The sequence below is a fragment of the Aulonocara stuartgranti genome (assembly GCF_965226115.1).
Source record: "Aulonocara stuartgranti genome assembly, chromosome: 16".
NCBI classification, from domain to species: Eukaryota; Metazoa; Chordata; class Actinopteri; order Cichliformes; family Cichlidae; genus Aulonocara; species Aulonocara stuartgranti.
In genome coordinates this window covers 14320480-14343262 of record NC_138952.1, presented here as the reverse complement: position 1 = coordinate 14343262, position 22783 = coordinate 14320480, and the positions used below count along the sequence as shown (strand labels likewise).

Below are 22783 nucleotides of genomic sequence, written 5' to 3'. Positions count from 1 at the left end.
GGTAACACAAACATGACTTTTTTATGTTGTTGTTATGTTTTTCATTCCGGTCAAATATTTATAGAAACCACTTGTTTATCAGACATGAACTTTGTGTTAATTGTATTGGACTACTATGTGTTATATTGACAAGATTATTTTATGGTAAGCTTATTTTATTTTATAACAAATTTCTAATATATAATATATAATATAATATATAATTGAGTGTTCAATAAATAAAACTAAATTAAGGCTGATCCTATTGTATGTACTGTACACTTTCTCTCAATCAAAGAAATAAGCAAAACATTTTTGAACAATGACCTGTATTTTTGAAAATACTACACAGTTGTAACAATGGACTTTCAATTCAGGCTTCCAAAATATACATGAGTCATATTTGTACAATGCATCTCTTGAAAAACATTCCACAACATTCCTCAAAGTTATCTGCTGTAACCTGAATTCAACATTGTGGGGCCTTATGACATCGCGCTTATGTAAAAAATAGTTTTTTAAATGTAAGAGCCATAAGGTAATATGGCAACAGGGGTGTAATTATTAAAATGACACAAAGAAGAGACTTAAAATAACATTATAACCCACAGGCACACAACCAAGAGACCTAAACTGATTAGTATTGGCTTGCTTCTATCACTAAACATCACAATCACTAATACTACACGATGCAATCTGTTTGTAGTGGTGCACCTTGGGAAAAAAATTGCAAACTGGTGAAATTGGTGCAAGGCACCATTTCCATTGAGAAAAATGGACATTCAAAGTTTGAATTTTTTTTTAAAAGAGTCATGGCTTGAAAAGTGAAAACTGCAGTAATAAAGGCCCCAAGTTGAAAAGTGCCAGAAAAATAAGTTTCACTATGTCCTGCAACTTTACCAGTGCTGGCTTAAAAGAAAGGATGGTATATATTCGAAGAGGTAAACATGTTGTTCCCACATCATAACTGGAAAACTGTTCAATCGTACAGTCTGGTCCTGAAAACCTGGGCCTTCTTTGAAAGGCTGTTCCTTTTGAGCTCCATAACCAGTTTCTATAATACCTCGAAGGTATACTTTTCCAGTGGGTAGGTGAGGTTCAAAGTGTACATTAGTCCAAACAGCATTGCAGCTGCTAGGGTATAGTTATCCAAATCCTGCCAGACTCTCTGGCCTTCAAGGACTATCCCGATGTCCTCAGGGCTGCCATTGGCATCTCTTGACTTTATGATGTAAATTCCCATGGTTGTTTCCTTATTAGATCGTTGGATAATGGCTTCATCTGTGGCCTAGAAAATGCAGAATTCCAAAATTTAATTAAACAGAACACTGGTCAAAGAACATTATACCAAATCTTATTTTAATCTGTGTCACTATTCCAAAAAATGTTAACATTAACACATTAGGTGAACAAAAATGGATTCATTACAGCATGTGACTTGAGTCCTCAGAATGCTTAAAAAGGTAATGAAGTGAAATCTCCATGCAAAGAAGCAGAATACTGTCAGAGCACAGAGAGGTGTTCAACTATCAACTCCACACATAGAAAAATGCAGGTAAAAGAAAAAGAAAAAAAACGCACCCATGGTAAATTGTGAAAATCCCAGGTGATTTTCAACATACTCCTGGCATAGAGTGACAAGCAGCATTTTGTTAAAATTATTATTTTCCCTAAAGTGTATACACAAATGAATTTTTTTCTTACCTGGGCCGTGGGCTCCAGAATGTTCTGAAGTCCTCTTCCTATTTGTCCTCCTCGCCTTTTGAAGACCTTTATTAGTTTGTCAGATAGCACATCTATCTGCGAGAGTAATCTGGACTGCAGTGGCATGGTGGTAATGCGCTTAAACTCTGCATTTATCTAAAAAGACAAGTTGTCACATAAAAATGCTGTCAAAATCTCAAATCTCACAAGGTTACATCCACACAAAGTTATATTACTATTTATTAGCTATGGGTCCCATGTTGCTGAGCAGTTCCATAGTTGCCCTTACTTCCAAACCACCCAAAGCCTGTTTGCAACCACAGCAGTTGCCTCCTTCTGGCCATTTTGCAGTTCTGCCAAATGACCCAGAAACTACATCTATTATTGTCATATACACATCAAGGTCTTTCATTAATACTTAGTTAAATTAGTTAATTTGACCTTTCCAGAAAATTTACCTTACAGAATGTGAGATAACATATGCAAATCTTCACTAGTAAATAAAACAATGTTATTAAAACCTTAACTGTAACACCTCTACATAACAGCGCTAGACAATTGTTCTGAAGCAACACCAATCTGCCCTTCAGCAGGGATAAGCACCATATATCGATACAGAAAAAATAAATTTAACATATTTATATTGTCATTATTTTTATCTCTTTAAGCCCTCCTCTCAGTCTCTCTATAAATCAGTTAAAATAATTTGTTGGGTTTTTGTGTGTCTTTAACATGTTATCAGTAGATTACATTCACTGTCCCAGAACATGAAATAAAGCCCCACGTCATGCACTTCCTCTCCTAATGAGTACTGCATAGGTGTCATGCCCTAAATAAACCGACTTTAGTGAAGACACCCCCCCCCCCCCCCCCCAACACACACAGAGCCCACCCCATGGCAAACTAGCTTATTTAACTGTTTAACTAAAACATTTTAGGTACAACCAGTTAACTAAATGGACACGAGTTTGTTAGTCTGTATTCACTGAGAAAAAACAAGCGGATGTGACTGGGCACACACTGAAAAAAAGCTAATGCACATAATATTGTCCCGCAGCTTAAGCTAGCATTATCGTTAGTTAACTTAAGGAATGACTTTCTCAATTCATGAGAAAAACTTCCCCATCTAATGGATGTTCTCTTCGTTTCCTCTCAAACATGTAGTTTTCAGTTTACCTTGACAAAGTAAAGCTCAGCACCAAACGTAAACGAAGCGAAGACAAAAAATGGCGGACCGCCACAGTGAATTTTCCCTCGTAGAACACACCCTGGGGGGTGGAGTTTCAACAGAAAACATAACTATTTTCTGTTATTTTGATATGACTGGTTTTAAAAGACTGAACATCCTTCTAAAACAAGTGAAAGGCGTGAGACTTAATTATGTTTAGACCAAAAATATAAATGATTCATGTTGGATATATTTACTGTATTTTTACTAATTTAACAACCTCATCATTGCATTAGTCGCTTTATGCTATAGCATTACGCTTACATTAGCTTGAAGCTCAAGGTCGTCATTTTATTTAATTTCTTTTTCTGGGCTTACAAACAGGACACACAACATTTAGATAACCGTTACACTGAATCTTGGGTCTGTGTTGAGTCTTCCAGCTGCTGACTACAGAAGCTAGATTGACCTTTCAGCATGTTTATAGCGGCTGTGGCTATGTGCTGGTAATGTTACCGTGTGTGAGCAGTCACATTGGCAGCAGACATGTTTCAACAAACTAGTCATATCCCGGCCCTACATTAGCTTGTTTAATGGTTAAGACACTGCAGGTACCACCACTTACTACAGACACCGATGCAAGTTTGTAATAGTCTGTTAATTTAGACTGAAAGAATATAGAAACAATATTAACTCACATTATATATGTTAATTACTAATTTGCTTATCGCATAATTTCGGTTACCATTAGCTAACTGGAGCCTAACATTGGCCTCTCATGGTTTTCGATAAACAGCCCACATACCTGTAAAATGACAACACCCCAGTAAAAGTCCACATATATAAAGGGTCTACACTCTTTCTCACTGGTGTGTTAGCTTTAAAATCTTATTTACCTTCAAGTGTAAAACTCCAGATGGTAGTAGATTTTCCAAAGCGAGAGACAAAAATGGCGGACAGCGCAGCCGATTTTTCCTTTCCAGGGGGCGGAGCTTGAGGATAAAACACGACTAACTTGTTTCTTTTCAACATGATTAGTTCTAAAAGAATCAATATTCTTAAAGAATATGTGAAAATTAAAAGACAAAAATATGTTTAGATGTGAAATTTAAATTAGTCATGCTGGATATATGAAGTAATTCTATGCAAATTCAACAACCACCCTATTGCATTTTTTTCAGTGTACTTACGGTAGGACGTTTTGCCAAAGTAGGACCGGTGGATGCTGGCTTTCTCACTGAACTACAGGTAAAGACCAGGTATATGTGGATGCAAACACGCCTCCATATATTAAATATATACATTTTTTTTAATTAGACCTCATGAAAATGTACCCAGAAAATGGAAATAGGAACATTTCTTTAAAAACAAACAAACAACAAAAACGTGCTAATTAAAGTAAGCTGCATGCTCGGTTTTCACATTGTCAGCATCTTTCTTTGTCTTAATTCAGGGTCTCTTTGATTTTAAAGTAAGAAAAGCAGTCAATCCTCATCTTTGACAGGCTGGAGGCAGAAAACACTCATCATTTGATTTTCCTTTCAACAGTCTGATCTAATAACTGGATAAAGTGAAAGTATGGTAAAAAAGAATAAAGCTTCTGCACTTAAATTCCAGCATGACATCTCTCACGCTGTATAGCCTTGAAACATAAACAGAGGGGGTGAGTGTGAGCAGCTGTCTCCATGTAAGGATATGTAGCACTGGGAGCTGATGTGTTTGTAAAGCTGCCATTAGAGAGAATCTGCTGTGACTCTTACATTGAATCCGTCTGATCAGGTGGATAAATGGCTTATTTCAGCCTTTTCTATTTATTCGAAACCTCTTAAGTCTCCAGACCTGTCCTGGAGACCTTGCTGATCTCCAGCTGCCAGCAAACAATCATCTGAACATCTCTCTTTCTCCAGTGACGCCTGCGTCTCTAGCGCTCGTTCGCAAACGACCCAGAGCTGCCCCTCCATCCCCCCTCTAATGTTTTCTTATTGGGAACAGTCCCGCTGAGACGGGTGTGTCAGGTTTACCATCTGTACAAATTGCTTGAATATCTTGTAGGTCTCTAATCGCAGCTTGGAGTTTACTTTCTCTTTTCCGTCTTCTCGGTAAGCAGCCTACATTTTATTTTAAATTTACCGGAGATTTAAAGGGTTGTACTGCACGCTATACCGACTGATAGACCGTATAAATTAATCTTCTGGTTACCTCTTTTTTTCCCTACAGTTAATGTGAATTTTAGAATATATTTAGATTCTCTGTGGTGTAAAACAAAAACTTTTTTTTGACTTCTTTCAGAAAAGAAAAAGGTGTTCCATCTCTGTAGTACTCCACTTAACATGACAACATTAATTAATTTTCATTAAATGCTTATATATATTATATTGCATGTTTATTTTGAAAAGAAAAGAAAAGAAACTGCATAAAACATGAAATTACGTTTTAAAGGTTATAATTGGGCCTGTGTCTGAAATCAGTCTTCACATGTTTTTTTCTTAACTTCTAAATGTGTATAAAGTGGATAGATTTTTATTTTTGTGTGCCTGTGTGTGGTTTTTCTGCCATTGTGTGCCTCAAGCTACGTTTGAGGCACACAATGTGTTTAAATAAAGGATTTAACAATACAATTAAGCATCGGCACAGGACACTTTGTTAGGTATAATCTGTATAATGTATAATCTAATAAAATTAAACAGGACTGCTCTACCAGAGAGTCACGTTTCTGATTTACTTTTTATTTGTTTTATTTTTTTGATCACGTTGACATTGAAATGTTAATAAAGTAAGTGGAGCATTCAGAATGCATTGGGCAGCTTTCAGTGCAAGTGCAGTGTGGTAACAGAGAAGAGAGTTGACTTTGAGCATGGCATGGTTGTTGTTGACAGGATCTGAGTGTTTAAAAAACTGTTGACTGGAATTTTCCTGCACAAAATTGGATGATAGAAGATCGTAAAAAACATTGCCTGGTCTGATGAGTTTATTCCTGCTGCAGCATTTGGATGTGATGCTATCAGTTAAATATGGAGCAAAATCTTGTGTGGATTGTTTTTACCACCCTGTTGAATCCATGCCGTGAAGAATTAAGTCAGTCCTGAAGGTAAAAGAGGGCCTAACTCAGTACTTGCAAGCTATGTGAAGTAGCATGTAAATACAGTATGATTTTAATAGAATAAAACTGTTCAGTATGCCCTCTGGGACGTGATAGAGCGGAAGCATTAAACCAAATAAGTTACATTCCATCTCTGTGCAACATCAACATCAGCACCCCCGCCCACAGGTTGGATTTTTATCTTGTTGTTTTTTTGTATTTGAAATTCCTGACATGAAATAGTCTGGAAGCCCCTCCTGCAGACTGAAGTTGCACTAACCAGCAGTTTTAAGCTGAGTTTTATTCATTTGTCATTTCTGATGTTGGTTTATGCTGTTGGAATTTTCCACTTCCAGAAAAAAAATTGTAAATTATCACCAGCAATAACACACCACCGTCTTGTCAGCTCTTATCAAACAGTAACTCTCGTGGGATGGTAGTTCCACAGAATATTTCCTGCTCCTTCTGATTTCAGTTTAATTAAACAGGTGGGATGAAACATGCAGTTTCAAACATTCTTCTGTCTTCTGTTTCCACACAGTGCGGTTGTTCACTGACATGACTTAAAACAACATTAAACATTCCTAAGCGCTGTGTAGACGCCTTCTGTGAACACTCACATGTTTGACAGCTATTTCCTGCATTAAGTTACAGCTTTACAGTCAAAAATAATCTCTGAAGAACAGTTTTATTCATCCCTGCTTGTCTTGTTTGGGTTTTTCTTTTTTGTTTCTTTTCTTTTCTTTTCAGAAAAAAATGACAATGCTTTCAGGGTTTGTCTTTGTATTGCTGGTCCAAACTGTAAACCTTCAACTTACACCTCGAGGACCCAGACCAATACCGGGGCGAGGTGACAGTCCAGAGCCAACGGTACCTCCACTCTTGCCTGAACCCACACCAAGACCTGAAGGCTGTGAAGGTGAAGGTTCCCTTAATTTCTTTCTGGGTTAAAATAATGGTAATTTTTTTGTTTTTGTTTTTTGACTTTAATTGATTCAGCTGTGAAAGTATTTGGATCCTCTGTATACCAAAGTAATCTAGAGTCAAATGTGAGGATACCTGTGTGACAGCATGCAGCTAAAGCTCAGCTAAAGGAAGCACAGCAGTAAATTTGCAACAGAATGGCTGAGAAAACCAAAGAATGGAGCTGTTGCAATGGTACAGTTAATGTCTAGACCTTAATCTGATTGAAATGCTCTGGTAGAAACAAGCTGTGCAGAAGGAAATGCCTGCAAACCTCAGTAAAGGCAATGCTGTAAAGATAAGCGGCCAAATTTTGTCGACGATGATGTGAGAGACTGATAAAATCATACCAAAAATCATTACTTCAAGCTATTGCTACTTAAGGTGGTTCTAATAAGGTGGTTATATTAAGATGGTTCTATAACCTGAAGCAAAGGCTCCAGCTCCTATGTGCTCTTTAATTTCTACACGTTTTAGCGAACATGTGTTTTCCTCTGCAAGACTGCACAATCTTAAACAATCTTGGTTTGCTGTGCTCAGCTAAAAAACACAAACAAACAAAAACTAAGCCAGATGATTGACCAGTTATTTCCCCTCATGTCCCTTTTCAAAAAATAGCTTCAGTCATTTTTGCACAGTGACCACGATTTACATTTATAGACTTAAAAAAGAAAAACACGACGTCCGGTCAGCAAAATTTGAATCTGAGAGGCCTGTGCTATCTATTTAGCATGTAGTAGTTAGATCTCTGCAGCACAACACATAAATGTCTTATAGTCCTCACATTTTTCATCATTTTCATTCTATCTATGTAACCTGGCAAAATCAACCAGCCCAGGACACAAACTACACAGATTAATTTGCTGCTTTTTATTATGATGTTTCAAGTATTAAATAATTAGGGTGAAAGTGATGCATTTCAGCATCTAAAAACAATTTCATTATTTTTCTAATTAAAAGTAACAGCTGTCTTCTCCTCCAGCAGGTATAATCGACTGTCCCATCAGGGTGTACTTCACTATTGACACCTCAGAAACCATCGCATTGCAGGAGCCCCCACCTGGCAGCCTGGTGGAGAGTATCAGAGAATTCACAAAGATCTTTGCCGAGAGGCTGGCTGATGAGGAGTACAGGGGCCATATCCAGATCACTTGGTCCATAGGTGGGCTGCACTTCTCCCAGAAGCAGATGGTCTTCAGCCAGCTCACAACCAGAGAGAACTTCATCAGGAATCTCGCTTCGATCCGATACCTGGGCAAAGGCACTTACATCGACTGTGCCCTCAAAAACATGACTCACCAGATGACCCAACATTACACAGAGACGAAGGCGGTTCTCTTCGCTGTGGTCATCACTGATGGCTACGTGACAGGAAATCCATGTTCAGGGATCAAGGTGATGGCGGAAAAGGCCCGGGATCAAGGGATCCAGATTTTCTCAGTAGCAGCGTCCAAGGAGATCGATGAATTTGGAATGAGGGAGATAGCGAACTCTCCGTATGAGCTGTTCCGTGACGACTACATAGCGGTGGAAATCGTTGATGGGAAACCAAGACTAAGCACTAAAACCATTGATCGTATCGTAAAAGCAATGGTGAGCTGACATCTTTTAGCCTTAAAATGTTGTGTCAGGTGACTCTCACTGACTGCTGTCTTTTTTCTCTTTTTTTTTGCAGAAATACCAAGCATATTTACAGGTAAGAAGGTTACTCATTATGTTAAGTTCCACATAATGAGTGTATGTGCAAGTAATCCCTATTAGCCACAAGCTCAGGATCCAACCCTGTCAGTTTCACACATTTTTTGTACTGTTGGCTGTTTGTGAAGTCAAAGAGAGGATATGTTCCCCCCGCCCACTTGCCTTTCAAATACTCTCTTTACCAAAGACAACCAATCAGAATAAAACTGCCACAAAGGGAAGGGGGAAGGAGCTAAAAAGGCTTGTTTCAGTCACTCATGCAAAGTTGCTATAAGTCCAAGACTGAAACAATGAAGTTGGAAATTAGCAGAATAGCTTCCTTTAAACAATTCTGGTATTTAAAAGGCTTCAGTCTTTTAATATTGTTTTGTTTTTCTCTTCCATCTCACAGTGTTACAAACCAAGATGTTTCGAGAGTCCTGGGCGCCCTGGACTAAGAGGTCCCTCAGGTCCAAAAGTGAGACTTAAAAACTGAATTAAAGTCAATAATTTTTATTATTGCTCGTGCCAATGATTCATCTTTTGAAATGCGTATGTCTCTGGATCTTTATAGGGCACAAAAGGAGACAGAGGCCCTCTAGGGCCAAAGGGTGAAAGAGGAAGACAGGTACCTAGAATTTACGTCTAGAAACCTAAATATATTTTTAAAAGTGCATTGTTATTTACTGAGTTATATATTTGTTACATTTCAGGGTGATCCTGGCATTGAAGGTCCAATTGGACGACCTGGTCCAAAGGTTTGCTGAGCCCAACTCGTTGATGATTTTATTTCATTAAAATTAATTTTATTATTTAACTGATTTAATTAAAATTACACGATGTATTTTTAATCTCATTAATGTGTCCTTTTGTGCTTTTCCGTAGGGAGAGGCTGGTTTAAAGGGTGACAAGGTAAGAGTTAAAATCCTTATATTTCTCATTTCTGTTCATTTATTAAACTGAAGGAAGTGTTTTGGGTGACTAATGGGTCTGTTTTATCTCAACAGGGGGAAATTGGATTAACTGGAGCAAAGGTAAAAAAAAAAAAAAAAAAAAACAGTTTAATGCTTCATCTTCGTGCACCGCAACATCCAAAATTAAGAGCGTTTATGCACTGAAGTTCATTTTATCTCTTCGCTAAAGGGTGTTGCCGGTTCGACTGGCAAGAATGGAACTGATGGGCAAAAGGTGAGTGTTTACGGTGAGATTTTTACTGTAATGGTAATCTGATTATAAATATACTGATATTATATGAATGCTCCTTTGAAATCTTCAGGGGAAAATTGGACGAATTGGAGCTCCCGGTTGTAAAGGTGATCCAGGTGACAAGGTAAGTCGAGCATTTAATATTTATTTGTATGTCTTTGTTTCATTTTAACAACTTATATCAGCCATACAGCTGCATGTATTTCACTGATTCTCTTTAACATTGACTTTTTCTAGTATTGTTAGCATTTCTGGTTAAATGAACCATTGAGACACTTTTTATTTGTCTCTAATAGGGACCAGATGGCTACCCAGGAGATGCTGGTGAAACTGGACTATTAGGTGACAAAGGAGAAAAGGTTTGAATTAAATCACAATAATCTAATCATTTCGGTTCATACTGAAAGAGACAGAGTGTTATTTAGAGTGAACAAAAAAATATATTCACACGATTGCATTTTGGTATGTGGTCAGTTGGTAATTTCAGCACTTGAGTCTAGAGTGAAGTATTCACAGTAATTAGATGGATTCTAGTGAAGTCATTTCCGTACTGTAGTGGTTATCACATTCACCTGATAATAACAAGCCCAACCTTTTCAGAAAAGTGGTCTTGTAGTAAAGATTGACCCTCACAAAGACCAAACAAAAATACATATTAAACCTTGTCTATCTAAAATACTAGTAGTTGGTTCACTTAACAGAACTTACTGTTTTAACCTGACATGCCAGCTTGTGCAGGCATTTGGTGTTTAATCTTAGCAGATCACAATTGAACTTAGCTGAATTGAATTGAACTCAGGACCTTCTTGCTATGCGCCAAAAGTGCTAACCACCATGCCACCAGATATATGAAAGGAAAGTACTGTCACTAGAAAACAGCGTGAAATTTTCAGTGTGCTTCTTAAAGGTGGCACAGCAGAGCCTTAAAGAACCATTTCTAATATTTCTTTAGCTTTAACAGGTGTCAGAACAGCTGAACGATGTGATCTTCTAGGATTAAACACCAAATGCCTGCACAGGCTGGCCTGTCGGGTTAAAACAGTAAGTTCTGTCAAGTGAACCAACTACTATTATTTTTAGTTGGGCAAGGTTTAATATGTATTTTCTTTTGGTCTGTGTGAGGGTCAATATTTACTTCAAGACCACTTTTCTGCCTATGTGGTGCTGGTGCTAAAGCAACACATTCATAGATGATTCACAGATACCGTGATTCATAACATTTTGACTGTTTATTAAACAGTCAAAATGTGCTCTGATTGCCAAAAGGTACAAGCACCAAGAAAGGTCAGAGAAAAATATTTAAAGACCAGCTGTTTGGAGATCTCTAAATCGCCACACGTCTCCTTTATCTTCTGCAGGTCTGGACTGTAGTCAGATAGATAATATAAACCCCAAACTCCTTTTAATAACTGCTTTACCTTGAGGTTGACAAAGGTTTTGTGAAGGAAAGAGAGAGTCTCCTTTATCATGTCATATTAAATTTGTTGCCCCCCATACACACACACACCCACTGCTGCTCTGTAGATGTGCCCCTGTTTCCTGTTACGCTCATACTGCAAAATTTTGCCCAGCAGCAGCTGCATTTCTTTTTGCCTGTTTTGCGTGTTTAACCTTTTCATATCTTTTATTATTAGATTTTGTCTTCCTTTGAAAAAGTACTCCTCTGCTCCTAGCAGACCTATCAACACCACCACTTTCATGGGAACATGCCCACAGCTAGATTGGAAAAACCTGACTGAACTTATCCTGTTGATAAGGACTTTGTGTGACTGCTTAGCCAGATTAATGACTGAAAGATATCCATGGTATGTTGAATTTGCTTGGTAGTGCAGCCTCTTGCTGTTGTGCTAATAAGAGCTTTAGATTATGATATTATGTATTGCCTTTCTGTGGCAACACGTTTGCCTCAAAATTGATAGATTAGGCTTATGTGGGCTGTCTGACCGTTAATTGAAGTATAAACAGAAAAGCCCTCCACCAAAAACACTGTCGTGTTCAAGACGAATGAGGGAACGTGAGAGCAGCTTCAGCCAGTGAATTAGAGTTTAACAGCTCTCATTAGTTAAGGCACTTCTGTGACACTGAGATGTGCATTGATTTGTGGGTGCATTTTAAAATATGCCTGTCACAACGGAAGCAAAAATCCAAATCTTTCAGTTTGTCTTCTTAAAGGATTTTTTTAAAAAGCTATAATTAGGTTTTTGTCTTTTTTTAAATTGATCTTAAAAATACTTGTCTGTATTGCGTGGCACGTGGTGTAGTGGTTAGCGCTTTCACCTCACAACAAGAACAGTCCAGAGACATGCGTGTTTGGTTAATGGGTGATTCTAAATTGGGCATCGGCATGAATATTAAAACAAATGTCACAAATTCCAGAACTCCTAATCTGGACATGCATATCACAGAGAAGCTGAACATTAGTCTGAATAGCAGTTAACATGTGGCCTAACATGTGCCACCAAACAGTGTGCTGACATGTTAGCACCTTCATCGTGCTGTATTCATAAACAGGAACCCCCTCCCTTTTCCAGCCATGCAAACATAACATATGTTATGCAGTGAAATGACAGCACATAAATACAAAGAGGAAATGCTCTTTTTTTCATAATTAAATCATCTGACATAGCTGACGGCTGCAGCAGCTCGGCAGACATTTTTTCGACATTTTTTTTCTTGACATATTTGTGTTTATTCTGTCAGTACATTCAACATGTACAGCTCATGCAGATGTAAATGTTGGTACTGATGATTTCCGTAATTATGCGTCATGAATGTAGCCAAAGCACAGCTCAGACTAAATATTTGGGCTGTGTGCAGACATCCAGTCTCGATCAAAAGTTTAAGACCACTTGAAAAATGACCTAAAAAAGAAAGAAATCATAATTTGCATGGTTGGATCTTAACAAGGTTCCAAGTAGAGCTTCAGCATGCAACAAAAAGAAATGGGGATGAGCCGGAAAAAAATTTGAGCATACAATTTATTGAAAACAATGTTTAAACTGCCTGATCAGTTTAGGACCACACCTCAAAAAAACAAACAAACAAACAAACAAACAAAAAACCACTGTAACCTGCAGGCACTGTGTACCCTAACGTTGTCCTGTTGGAAAACCCAGCTGTTACCACACAGACAATGTTGCTCTCTGCAACATCTGGACATAGCCAGCAACCGTTTGACACCCCTGCACCTCCTGAAGCTCCATTGTTCCACTGAAGGAAAAAGCACCCCAGACCATTAATGCGCCCCCTCCACTGTGGCGCGTAGAAAACATCTCAGGTTGGATCTGCTTGTCATGCCAGTAAGTTTGGAAACCGTCAGAACCATCAAGGTTACATTCTGATGTTTATGGGGCTCCAGTCAGGACCAGTAACGGCCTTAATTTGGTTCAAGGACTGTCCAGTGTCTTTACAGGCAGGCAATTGGATCCTCCAGCTCAGTGCTGGTGAAATTTCTTTGGGTCTTCCACTTTTTGACTTTTTTGTTCCATAACGCTAGGAGTCATTTAAGAAATTCCAAATGACAGTCTTACTGCGCCCCACCTCAGCAGCGATGGCGTGCTGCAAGAGATCCTGCTTATGCAGTTCCAGGGGTGCACATAAGTGAGCTGTTTGAAGCCAGCTCATTTCCTGCAACCACTTTTCCAAGAATACGTGCTTCTTTTGCGGTTCTGACTCCTTCTGACATTTGTTTGGAGGTGTAGGAACACCAAAGTAATTGCTTAAAGGAGCTTGCTTCTTCGACATCTTTAAGAGTTCTAAACAAATGTCTGTCCTCTTCCAGAAAATCTTATGTACGCAAATGCGCGTTGCAACTTCTTATCTGGTGCGTGTCTTTTATTTTGACCACGCATGCGCACCTGCGGACCACTTATGTGCACCCCTGGCAGTTCAACATCCCGACCACATTCAAAAAGGGAACATTTTTTTTGCCATCAGAACGTCATGACAGTGTGACTACCTGACAGAAAATGACAATGAATCCACATTTTTGCACAGATTTGGCCTTTGAATGGCATGTAGTTATACATTTTTGATCAGCTGTAAAACAGTTTAAGCGTTGTTTTCAATAAATTGCATGCTCAAAAAATGTTCTGTCTCGCTCCCATTTCTTTTTGTTACATGTTGAAACTCCACTTGGAACCTTGTTAAGATCCAACCATGCAAAATATGATATTTTGGCATTTTTAAAGTCTTAGATTTTTGATTGGGACTGTATCTTTGCCCATGCTCACTCAACTACAGAATCAATGACTAGACAATCAGACATGACCATTTTTTTCCTTATAAACTTATTTTATTATCGTGGCTCAAGAGTTGGCAGTTCGTCTTGTAATCGGAAGGTTGCCGGTTCGAGCCCCGCCTCCGACAGTCTCGGTCGTCGTGTCCTTGGGCAAGACACTTCCTTAGGGACTAGTAAAGCGCTATACAAATACAGGCCATTTACCATTTTTTTAGAGTTCACTGAAGCTCAGTTATTAATAATGTTACATTATGTCCAGTTATGTATTTTTTGTGGCTTTTCTTTTTGATTGTTTTTGCATTTGTTTAGGGTGACACAGGCCTTCCTGGAAAGCCAGGCCCCCCAGGCCCTAAGGGTAATCCAGGTCTGAAGGTAACCTTCAAATTAAAAAAACAAGTGGAAAAAATACTGAGCGCACAACAAAGATTTTTCTTTACTTTAAAACTGAATGTCTGCTTTTTAGGGTGAAAGAGGAAACCAAGGAAATCCAGGACAGCCTGGACAAAGAGGGAGTCCGGTACAGCCCTGAATTTATTTTATTTTATGATTTTTTTACATGTGCACTAAACTGATGTTACAAAACCAACTCTCAAATTAAACTGTTGACACTTGCAGGGGAGAAAGGGTTCACCTGGGGCAAAAGGCGAAGAGGTATTTGACTCGTGTTTTTACTTGGAAAAAAAAATCCCCATTTGGAAAATAGTTAAAAGAAATTTACTAAATAAATATTCATAGGGGAGGAGAGGAAACCCGGGAATAAAGGGATCACAAGGAAACACTGGGCCAAAAGGGAAAAAGGTAAGCTTTTGTCATTGTTTTTTTTTAATGAATTGTCTTATTGTATGAATGGCATTTCATTTTCCGCTTATTTTTAAGCAAAATTGCACCATTTTAGCTGCTGGTTTGAAATACTGTGAAACACTGGCTTCCTTTGACCTTTTAAGAAAGATGAATTAAGAAAGAACTTTGAGGAAGAAAGTCTGAAGTGTGCTTGTGGTTTTTAATTCTGAGGAACTGAAATAGTGAAATCCCAACTACTATAACACAGTTCTGTCTTTCAGTCGGTCATCTCAGAAAAATTCCTCAGACATTTCCCTGAGCCAGAAGTATTACCTCCCTGTTACTGTTGTGTCTTGTATATATTGGGAAGTAATTAATGGTTTGGTATGAATTCTGACACATTCATTTATTTTGTGAGGGAGAACGAGGCCCGGAGGGAAGCAGAGGTCGGCCTGGGGAAAATGGACTCAAGGGCGCTAAGGTGAGGAGATCACGCTGTGGGTGGATTTTTGATGAGCAATGACTCAGAGGCTTCCCAAGAACCTGGCATGCCTTCATTAGACATTCAACACTGGAGCCATGCCTTCATCATAAAAACACTTATTTTCCAGATGAAAATATCAGAAACTATACAGTAATTTGAAATGATTAGCTTGAAACTGCCAAATCCACATCAGTGAAACTCATCCTGCATGTGCCTGTGTGGGCTGGAGTCAAGGTCGAGTCCAGTAAAAAGGGCTGTCTGTTATTTTCTCTCTCTGACAGGGGGACCTGGGACTACCGGGACCGAGGGGTCAGCCAGGAGAACTAGGCGCCCCTGGACGAAATGTTTGTTCCTTTATAACTTTATCATCATTGTCATCATCATTGTTACTGAATTTCCCGGAGGAAGCCACCCGAGGGATTAATAAAGTTTCATCTAATCTAATCTAATCATCATTTTCTGCTTTTTCAAGTAGATTCTTTTTTTATTTGAATTTTATCTTCTGTGGCTGCAGGGCACGACGGGAGATCCTGGAGATTCAGGACCAAGGGGAGACATTGGGCCACTTGGACCAAAGGTAAAAAGAAAGTCTGAGCATTTCTGTTCATGATTATCAGTAAATAATTTACTCTCATCCACGTTGTTTTTCTTCTAAAGGGTGACAGAGGAAGGCAAGGTTTCAGCTATCCTGGATCAAGGGGACCGCCTGTAACAGCTTTCTTTTTACCTCATAAAATGACCTGCATGTCTCAAGATGTTTCTTCTTGAGGCTAAAGCAACTCTGATATTTAAAGGGAGACAGGGGTGCACCAGGTAGGAGAGGACCCAGAGGGAGCAGAGGTGACTGTGGCGCCAAAGGAGAATCTGGAAATAAAGGGCAACCAGGAGCGCCTGTAAGATGCGATTGTTAAACCACTGATGATGTACAGTTTTACTTTTATAGATGTTTGCACTCATAAACAGGACAGGACAGAGAGACTTGGCCTTATCCGCTGCCTACACTGTTGTCCACAGAGGCTTTAAGTCAGCAAACAAGCCAACGAGATCCTTGATTAAATTCATGTGCAAACTTTAAATTTCCTGTTGTCCATGCTGTTCTGCTGCAAAAAATACCTGAAAGTTGGTCCACACATCCCAAAAATTGTCTTCTCACCTCTTGGAGAATGTGAACCTACAGATGGTTATGACAGCCAACACAGAGCAGCGAAGCACACAGCACTGTGTGACAGCACGACAAAGGGGCAAGAGTAGACTTAGAAAACAGTTGGAAGACACAATCGGAACAAATCAGGGATAGCGAGGCAGGGAATTTAAACTAGATACAGAGCACAAAACACACAAGACAACCAAATTAAGACAGGAAGCAGCTAAACATGCAGACTCATATGCAACACAAGCTGGAAACAACCACAGAGGAAAGACTCGGGGAACAGAGGAGGATCACAAAGGGAACTAATAAATTTAAACTCACCAACAGTGTTGGTCAAGTTGCTTGAAAAAAGTAATCAGTAACTAATTACTGATTACTTCCCAAAAAAAGTAATCCCGTTACTTTACTGATTACTTATTTTCAAAAGTAATTAATTACTTACTTAGTTACTTTTTAAAAACACGATTTACAACCTGAATAGGTGATAAAGCGATAGATCTTTCAGCCCAATTCTACTTTTTCTGCATAATCCATCATACAAAATGTAATCAAATGGAAAAGTCTCTTTTTTTTAAACTTGTTTTATCAGTTTTAATCTTTTAACTTTATGCATCAAGCAAAAATTAAATTATATGCACCATTCTCTGACTTGAAGAAATTAGTTTAACATTTAAACCTATTTTCTGCACATTCCAGCACATAAAATAAAATGTTTTTTTGTGTTTACACTCACTCTTTCAAACAGATGCAAGTAAAACACAGCAGAAAATAAATAACATCAAAGACTAGCGGTCCTGTTGCTCTATTTTCACCTGTAAAGCAGGAGTGGGGTAGGCGGAGGTTTACCCTGGTGCAGGTGTGCTGCACCGATCAGTTGAAGAATCCACGAGTTTCTCTGTGAATTTCCCATTACGTCATAGTGCACTCGGTGCTTGTTTAGGGGTTTTTTTTTTCGTTGTAAAAAGAAGTTTTCTCCCCACGCACAACGAACACTAATGTTTTTGTCACTTTTTATGGAATCAAACTCAAACTAAGGTCAGTACTTCCACGCTTTAAACGCTGCATGCACGCTCATACTCTCTCCCGCACTCGATATATGATCCATTGTTGATCTGCACACAGCTGTTGTCATGAACGTCGCACTTGCTTACATCACTGTCATGAGACATTCTCGCAAACAAATCACGGTTTTAGTAACGCAGTAACGCAGCGTTCCTACGGGAAAGTAACGGTAATCTAATTACCGTTTTGCAATAGTAATCCCTTACTTTACTCGTTACTTGAAAAAAGTAATCAGATTAACGTGTTACTGCCCATCTCTGCTCACCAATAAGTGAATGAGGTACTGAAGATACAAAAACAAAGAAAATGAAAAGCATCTGGGAATATGATAAACAGAAAGCCAATATAGAGCAATTCCTTATTAAAACTAAAAGAGACAAGAGCACTTAGAGTGTCCAACAACCCCAGAAGGGCAAGGTTTATAGATTTTCACATTTAGTGTGACCTTGACCTGATTTTCAACAAATCCAAATCAGCTCAAGCTGTTTTTGCTCTCTACAATCACACAAAATGACCCAATTACCACGAGTATGTTTTCGCAAATTGCATTATATTAAAACGATGCACAGAAATAACACGGGCAGAAAGTAATCAGGTGAAAACATTTATTTGGTCATTTTTTCCTTCTTTTTAATTTTTTTAATGAAAAGTTTCATTCCACCTCCCCGAAACCAATAGTTCATTCTGAATTCTGTTTGCATGGACCGTTATTATTCTACCTTAACCAATCAGAATAGAAAGCTCGGTGTTTCTGGAAATAGATGTTGCTGGGGATTTTTTTCCACCTTAAACTAAGCATTATCCACCTCTGTTGTGTTGTAATGGAGGCAAAAACGTAGCTGACGAAACTGAAAATATCTGCAGTGCACGGCTGCAAGTCATTTGAGGTTAAGTGTTAAAAAACAAATAAATGAGGTTGAATTTAGTCTCTGGAGTGTGAGCATATCACTTTGTCTTTGCCTCACAGTGACAGTTGTAAAATATGGCAAGGTAAATAAAAAATATGTATGAATTAGGCCAAAGAACAATGCCATTTATGCTGCTGGATATTTTACCAGGTGCTGTTTCCTGTTCAAACACATTACAAATGATCAGACCACAGCAGTCCCACAGGATCACATGACACCAGCTGCATGGGTGTACTGTGCCTTAACAACAGTGTTTTTGCACAGCTTTCAGTGTTTTGTGAGTCATTTAGGTTTCATTGACTGTAAAAATGTTTGTATCTAGGGTGAACCAGGCCAGTCGGGGCCGCCAGGAGAAAGAGGGCCTAGAGGAGAACGTGGACCTGATGTAAGCTACAGCCACACAGATAATGAGCTGACCATGCATGCAAGTTTGAGATCCAGGTGCATTGTTCTGTGGTGTGTGTGTGTGTGTGTGTGTGTGTGTGTGTGTGTGTGTGTGTGTGTGTGTGTGTGTGTGTGTGTGTGTAGGGGGATCCAGGACCAGCAGGCGATCCTGGGCTCACTGTGAGTAAAATTTTAAAAAGACTGATGTATTTTAATGCAAGAATTCCTTTACTCACTTCAGTGTATTACTTTAATCTGCACACATGTCACTGCAGGAATGTGATGTCATGAGCTACATCAGAGAGACGTGTGGTTGCTGCGGTAAGAAAGTATAAGCACTCAAACACAGCTTCATAAATGTGGTGTTTAAACGCGCTGATGGTCTTCTTGTTGTTTGTCTCTCAGACTGCGAGAAGCACTGTGGAGCTATGGACATCGTGTTTGTAATTGATAGCTCAGAGAGTGTCGGGCTGACAAACTTTACCCTGGAGAAGAACTTTGTTATCAACACCATCAACAGGCTGGGATCTATGGCGCCCGAACCTACATCAACAACAGGTAACGTCAAGCAAGCAATCGTTCTACAGATTTACCCAAAAGAAATTAAAATACACACCAATCTTCAGTAACACTGTGACTCTGCAGAAACAACTACAGACTAAAGTATTTCAAATCGTGCTACATAAAAATGGTTGATTAATATTCATGCTGAGAACACAACACCAAAACAACAGTTTGTTGTTGTTTTTTGAGCAAGTTGCTAAATACCCAACAAGAGAAAATGAATAATATTACAACTGTGATTCATCCAGGGATGTTTTACTTGTTAAGACTACAGAGCCACTTGTCACTTGCTGACATTATAAATTATGATTGGAGTAAAGCCTGCAACCGCCGTGCTGCTGTAAATGCATCGGTGTTACCGAGTAACCCCTAACAGATTTATCTGTGATGCTTTTCCAAAAAGATTTACAGAAATAATAAATGTAAAAGTTTGACTTTTAGACTGATTAAAGATGTGTGTATCTCCTAGGCACAAGAGTTGGAGTTGTACAATACAGTCACAACGGGACCTTTGAGAGCATTCGTCTCGATGACCCAAACATAAACTCCATGACTGCATTCAAAACTGCAGTGAAGAATCTGAGGTGGATTGCTGGGGGCACCTTCACCCCCTCTGCTCTGAAGTACGCCTATGATAACCTCATCAGGGACAGCAAGAGAGCCCGATCCAAAGTGTCCGTCGTCGTGGTCACAGACGGCCGCTTTGACCCCCGAGACGACGACAATCAGCTCACATACCTCTGCAACGACCCCGCTGTGGTGGTGAATGCCATCGGGATAGGGGACATGTTTGACACCAGACACGACAGCGAGACTCTGGTGTCAATCGCATGCAACAAGAAGGATCGGGCTACTGAGATGAGGCGCTACAGCGATTTGGTGGCTGATGAATTCTTAGAAAAGATGGAAACTGTCCTCTGTCCTGGTAAGCCTGTACCAATAATCTCAGCAGCCTGACAGTACTAGTCCTTGTGTGTTTGTCTAACCTATGATTTCTCACCAGATCCAGTCATTAAGTGCCCTGATCTCCCCTGTACAAGTGGTGGGTTTTATTCATAGTTATATGATTGGTTTATGATGAAACGCACTTCAGGAAGTGATTGCTCTTTTTTGTTTCGTTTCAGAACTTGACTCAGCACCTTGTGTTGCGAGGCCTGTGGATTTGGTATTTCTATTGGATGGTTCAGAGCGTCTCGGGGAGAGAAACTTCCTCCTTGTTCGTGAATTTGTTCAGAAGGTTGCAGACAGGCTGGTACTGGCCAGGACCAGGACCGATCGAGAGCGAGCCCGTCTGGCACTGATGGAGTTTGGCAAGGAGTCAGAGAATCGGGTGGCTTTCTCTCTAACACATGACCCTGTCCAGATTGTTAACAGTTTAACAGCTTTACAGTATCTAGATTCTTCTTCAAGCGTGGCGCCCGGCATCATACATGCCATCAACAACATCCTGGTTAGAGGAAGCGCCCGGCAAACGAGGCCCAATGCAGAGATTTCATTCGTTTTCATTACAGATGGTGTCACTAACAGCGACAACCTGGACGAAGCGATCAGTGCCATGCGTCGTTACGAGGTGGTCTCCACGGTGATTGCCACAGGAAGTGATGTTGATCAAGAAGTCCTGACAAAGCTGGCTATGGGGGACCAGCACGCCATCTTTAAAGCAGAAAAATTCTCAGATTTTTTAAGGTCCGGTATGTTTGATCGTTTCATCCAGTGGGTGTGTTAGAGAGAGAATGCTCCTGTGAGCCAATACTGGTGCTACAGCTGTTAATCCAGCATTTTCAAGGATAATTAAAATTTATTTCAACCTGATAGTATTTTACATTAATGTGGCTGTTGTGGCTCTATTGAGGAAAGCATCCTACAGTGAAACAAGACTGTGCTCTCTGCAGCTTTATACTGGGTCATAGTGCAGTCCTTGATTTTACCCTCTGAGGATATCTCAGATATCTCTGAGGATATTCTCCATCTTTGAGACCATGCAGAGCCAAGAGCCAACTTCATCCTCCACTTTGTTTAACACCTCACATGTGTACTAAAATTTAAATTAAAACAAAACTTTGACAGGATTTTGTTTTAGCAATTTGTAGAAAATCATCCCAACACTTTCATTTTTGGATGCAGATGCAATTAGCAACAGGTCCACTCCAGGCAGCTAAATTCTAAGCTTAGGTCAGAATCAAAAGCAAAAGTTAAAAGACTACATTGTCTGGATAACCTCAGGAGCTCGCGCTTGTTTCCTCTTGAAGCTTGTAGAGCTGCAATGGCCAAACTGATTGGGGAATACACAAGGTTGAAATAAACTAGATTTCTTCTTTAACCCATAGACAGTATATAAAAGAAACACAGGCACCCACTATGTTTGAAAAGTGAAGCCATGTGCCATACAACTGAGGGTCTCTAGGTGCTTCCTTGTTCTGTCAGTGGTTAAAGTAATTCATTGGCAGCTGCAGCTCAAGCAGAATTTATGGTCCCGCAACGGTGGTGCGTTCACTGTCCGGTAGCAATCCAAGGATGGCCTGTCTGCCTGTTGCCAGATGGAGGCAGTGTGCAAAATATGTGGTACAGCAGTCTGTGGGTCACTCTAGCTTGTGCTGCTGTTGGTACATCAGACAGCCGTGGAGAAGAGCAACTTTATAACATACAAAGAGCTGAAGTGAAAATTAGTGTTTAAAAACAATGAAAAGTGTCCAATGTCTGTGCTTTTCATGTTGTATTCTTCCGCTAGCAGTCCCTGCTCTATTCTGGCCCTCTTGTCAATGAATCAACATTCGGCACACGCTTGCATCATCTGCTTCTAGACACGTGCAGTCAGAATGTTGGGAGGCCTGCACCGGAGTGTGTCTGGGGTGGGTGGACACATTTACAGGACCATAAATTACACTTTGCCTTGTGTAACTCAATTTAAGTGGGACTAGATTTTTTTTAATATACACTATATTACCAAAAGTATTCACTCACCCATCCAAATCATTGCATTCAGGTGTTTCAATCACTTCCATGGCCACAGGTGTATAATATCAAGCACCTCCATATGCAGACTGTTTCTGCAAACTTTTATGAAAGAAAACTCTCAGGACATCAGTGAATTTCAGTGTGGTACCGTGATAGGATGTCACCTGTGCAACAAATCCAGTTATGAAATTTCCTCGCTACTAAATATTTCATAGTCAACTGTTAGTCGTATTATAGCAAAGTGATGACAGGGACCCAGCCATGAAGTGGTAGGCTACATAAAGTCACAGAGCAGGATTAACAGCTGCTGAGGGTCATAGCATGCAGAGGTCACAAACTTCCTGCAGAGTCAATTGCTAAAGACTTCATGTAACCTTCAGATTAGCCCAACAACAGTCTACAGAGAGCTTCATGAAGAAGGTTTCCAAGCATAACACAAAGTGTCAGGGTTGTTTTTCAGGAGTGGGGCTTTGCCCCTTA

General features: G+C 39.5%; 1 protein-coding gene and 1 long non-coding RNA gene across 4 annotated transcripts; one reads left to right on the top strand and one right to left on the bottom strand.

Moving 5' to 3' along the window:
* Nucleotides 1-291: 291 nt before the first annotated feature.
* Nucleotides 292-3862, bottom strand: LOC309690213. Its single transcript, XR_014271667.1, has 3 exons — nucleotides 3748-3862; nucleotides 1684-1839; nucleotides 292-1267 (listed from the first exon to the last, which is right to left on the bottom strand). It is a non-coding gene; the product is annotated as an uncharacterized lncRNA (long non-coding RNA).
* A 660-nt stretch (nucleotides 3863-4522) lies between these two features.
* Nucleotides 4523-22206, top strand: LOC309690803 (collagen alpha-2(VI) chain-like). 3 transcript variants are annotated; one of them, XM_082508164.1, is made up of 28 exons: nucleotides 4523-4630; nucleotides 6681-6849; nucleotides 7876-8486; nucleotides 8569-8589; nucleotides 8983-9048; nucleotides 9145-9198; nucleotides 9284-9328; nucleotides 9456-9482; nucleotides 9578-9604; nucleotides 9714-9758; nucleotides 9847-9900; nucleotides 10073-10135; nucleotides 14326-14388; nucleotides 14480-14533; nucleotides 14632-14667; nucleotides 14752-14814; nucleotides 15215-15277; nucleotides 15562-15624; nucleotides 15795-15857; nucleotides 15938-15988; nucleotides 16075-16173; nucleotides 18723-18785; nucleotides 18929-18964; nucleotides 19060-19105; nucleotides 19190-19342; nucleotides 19818-20273; nucleotides 20352-20390; nucleotides 20473-22206. In XM_082508164.1, the coding sequence occupies exons 2-28, from the start codon at nucleotides 6687-6689 to the stop codon at nucleotides 21072-21074; spliced, it is 3126 nt and encodes a 1041-aa protein (XP_082364290.1). In that variant the 5' UTR covers nucleotides 4523-4630; nucleotides 6681-6686; the 3' UTR covers nucleotides 21075-22206. The 3 variants fall into 3 exon arrangements, with proteins under 3 accessions (XP_082364290.1, XP_082364291.1, XP_082364289.1); XM_082508165.1 differs by lacking the exon at nucleotides 4523-4630 and adding an exon at nucleotides 4637-4950 and having other exon boundaries at nucleotides 7879-8486; XM_082508163.1 differs by lacking the exon at nucleotides 4523-4630 and adding an exon at nucleotides 4637-4950.
* Nucleotides 22207-22783: the final 577 nt, after the last annotated feature.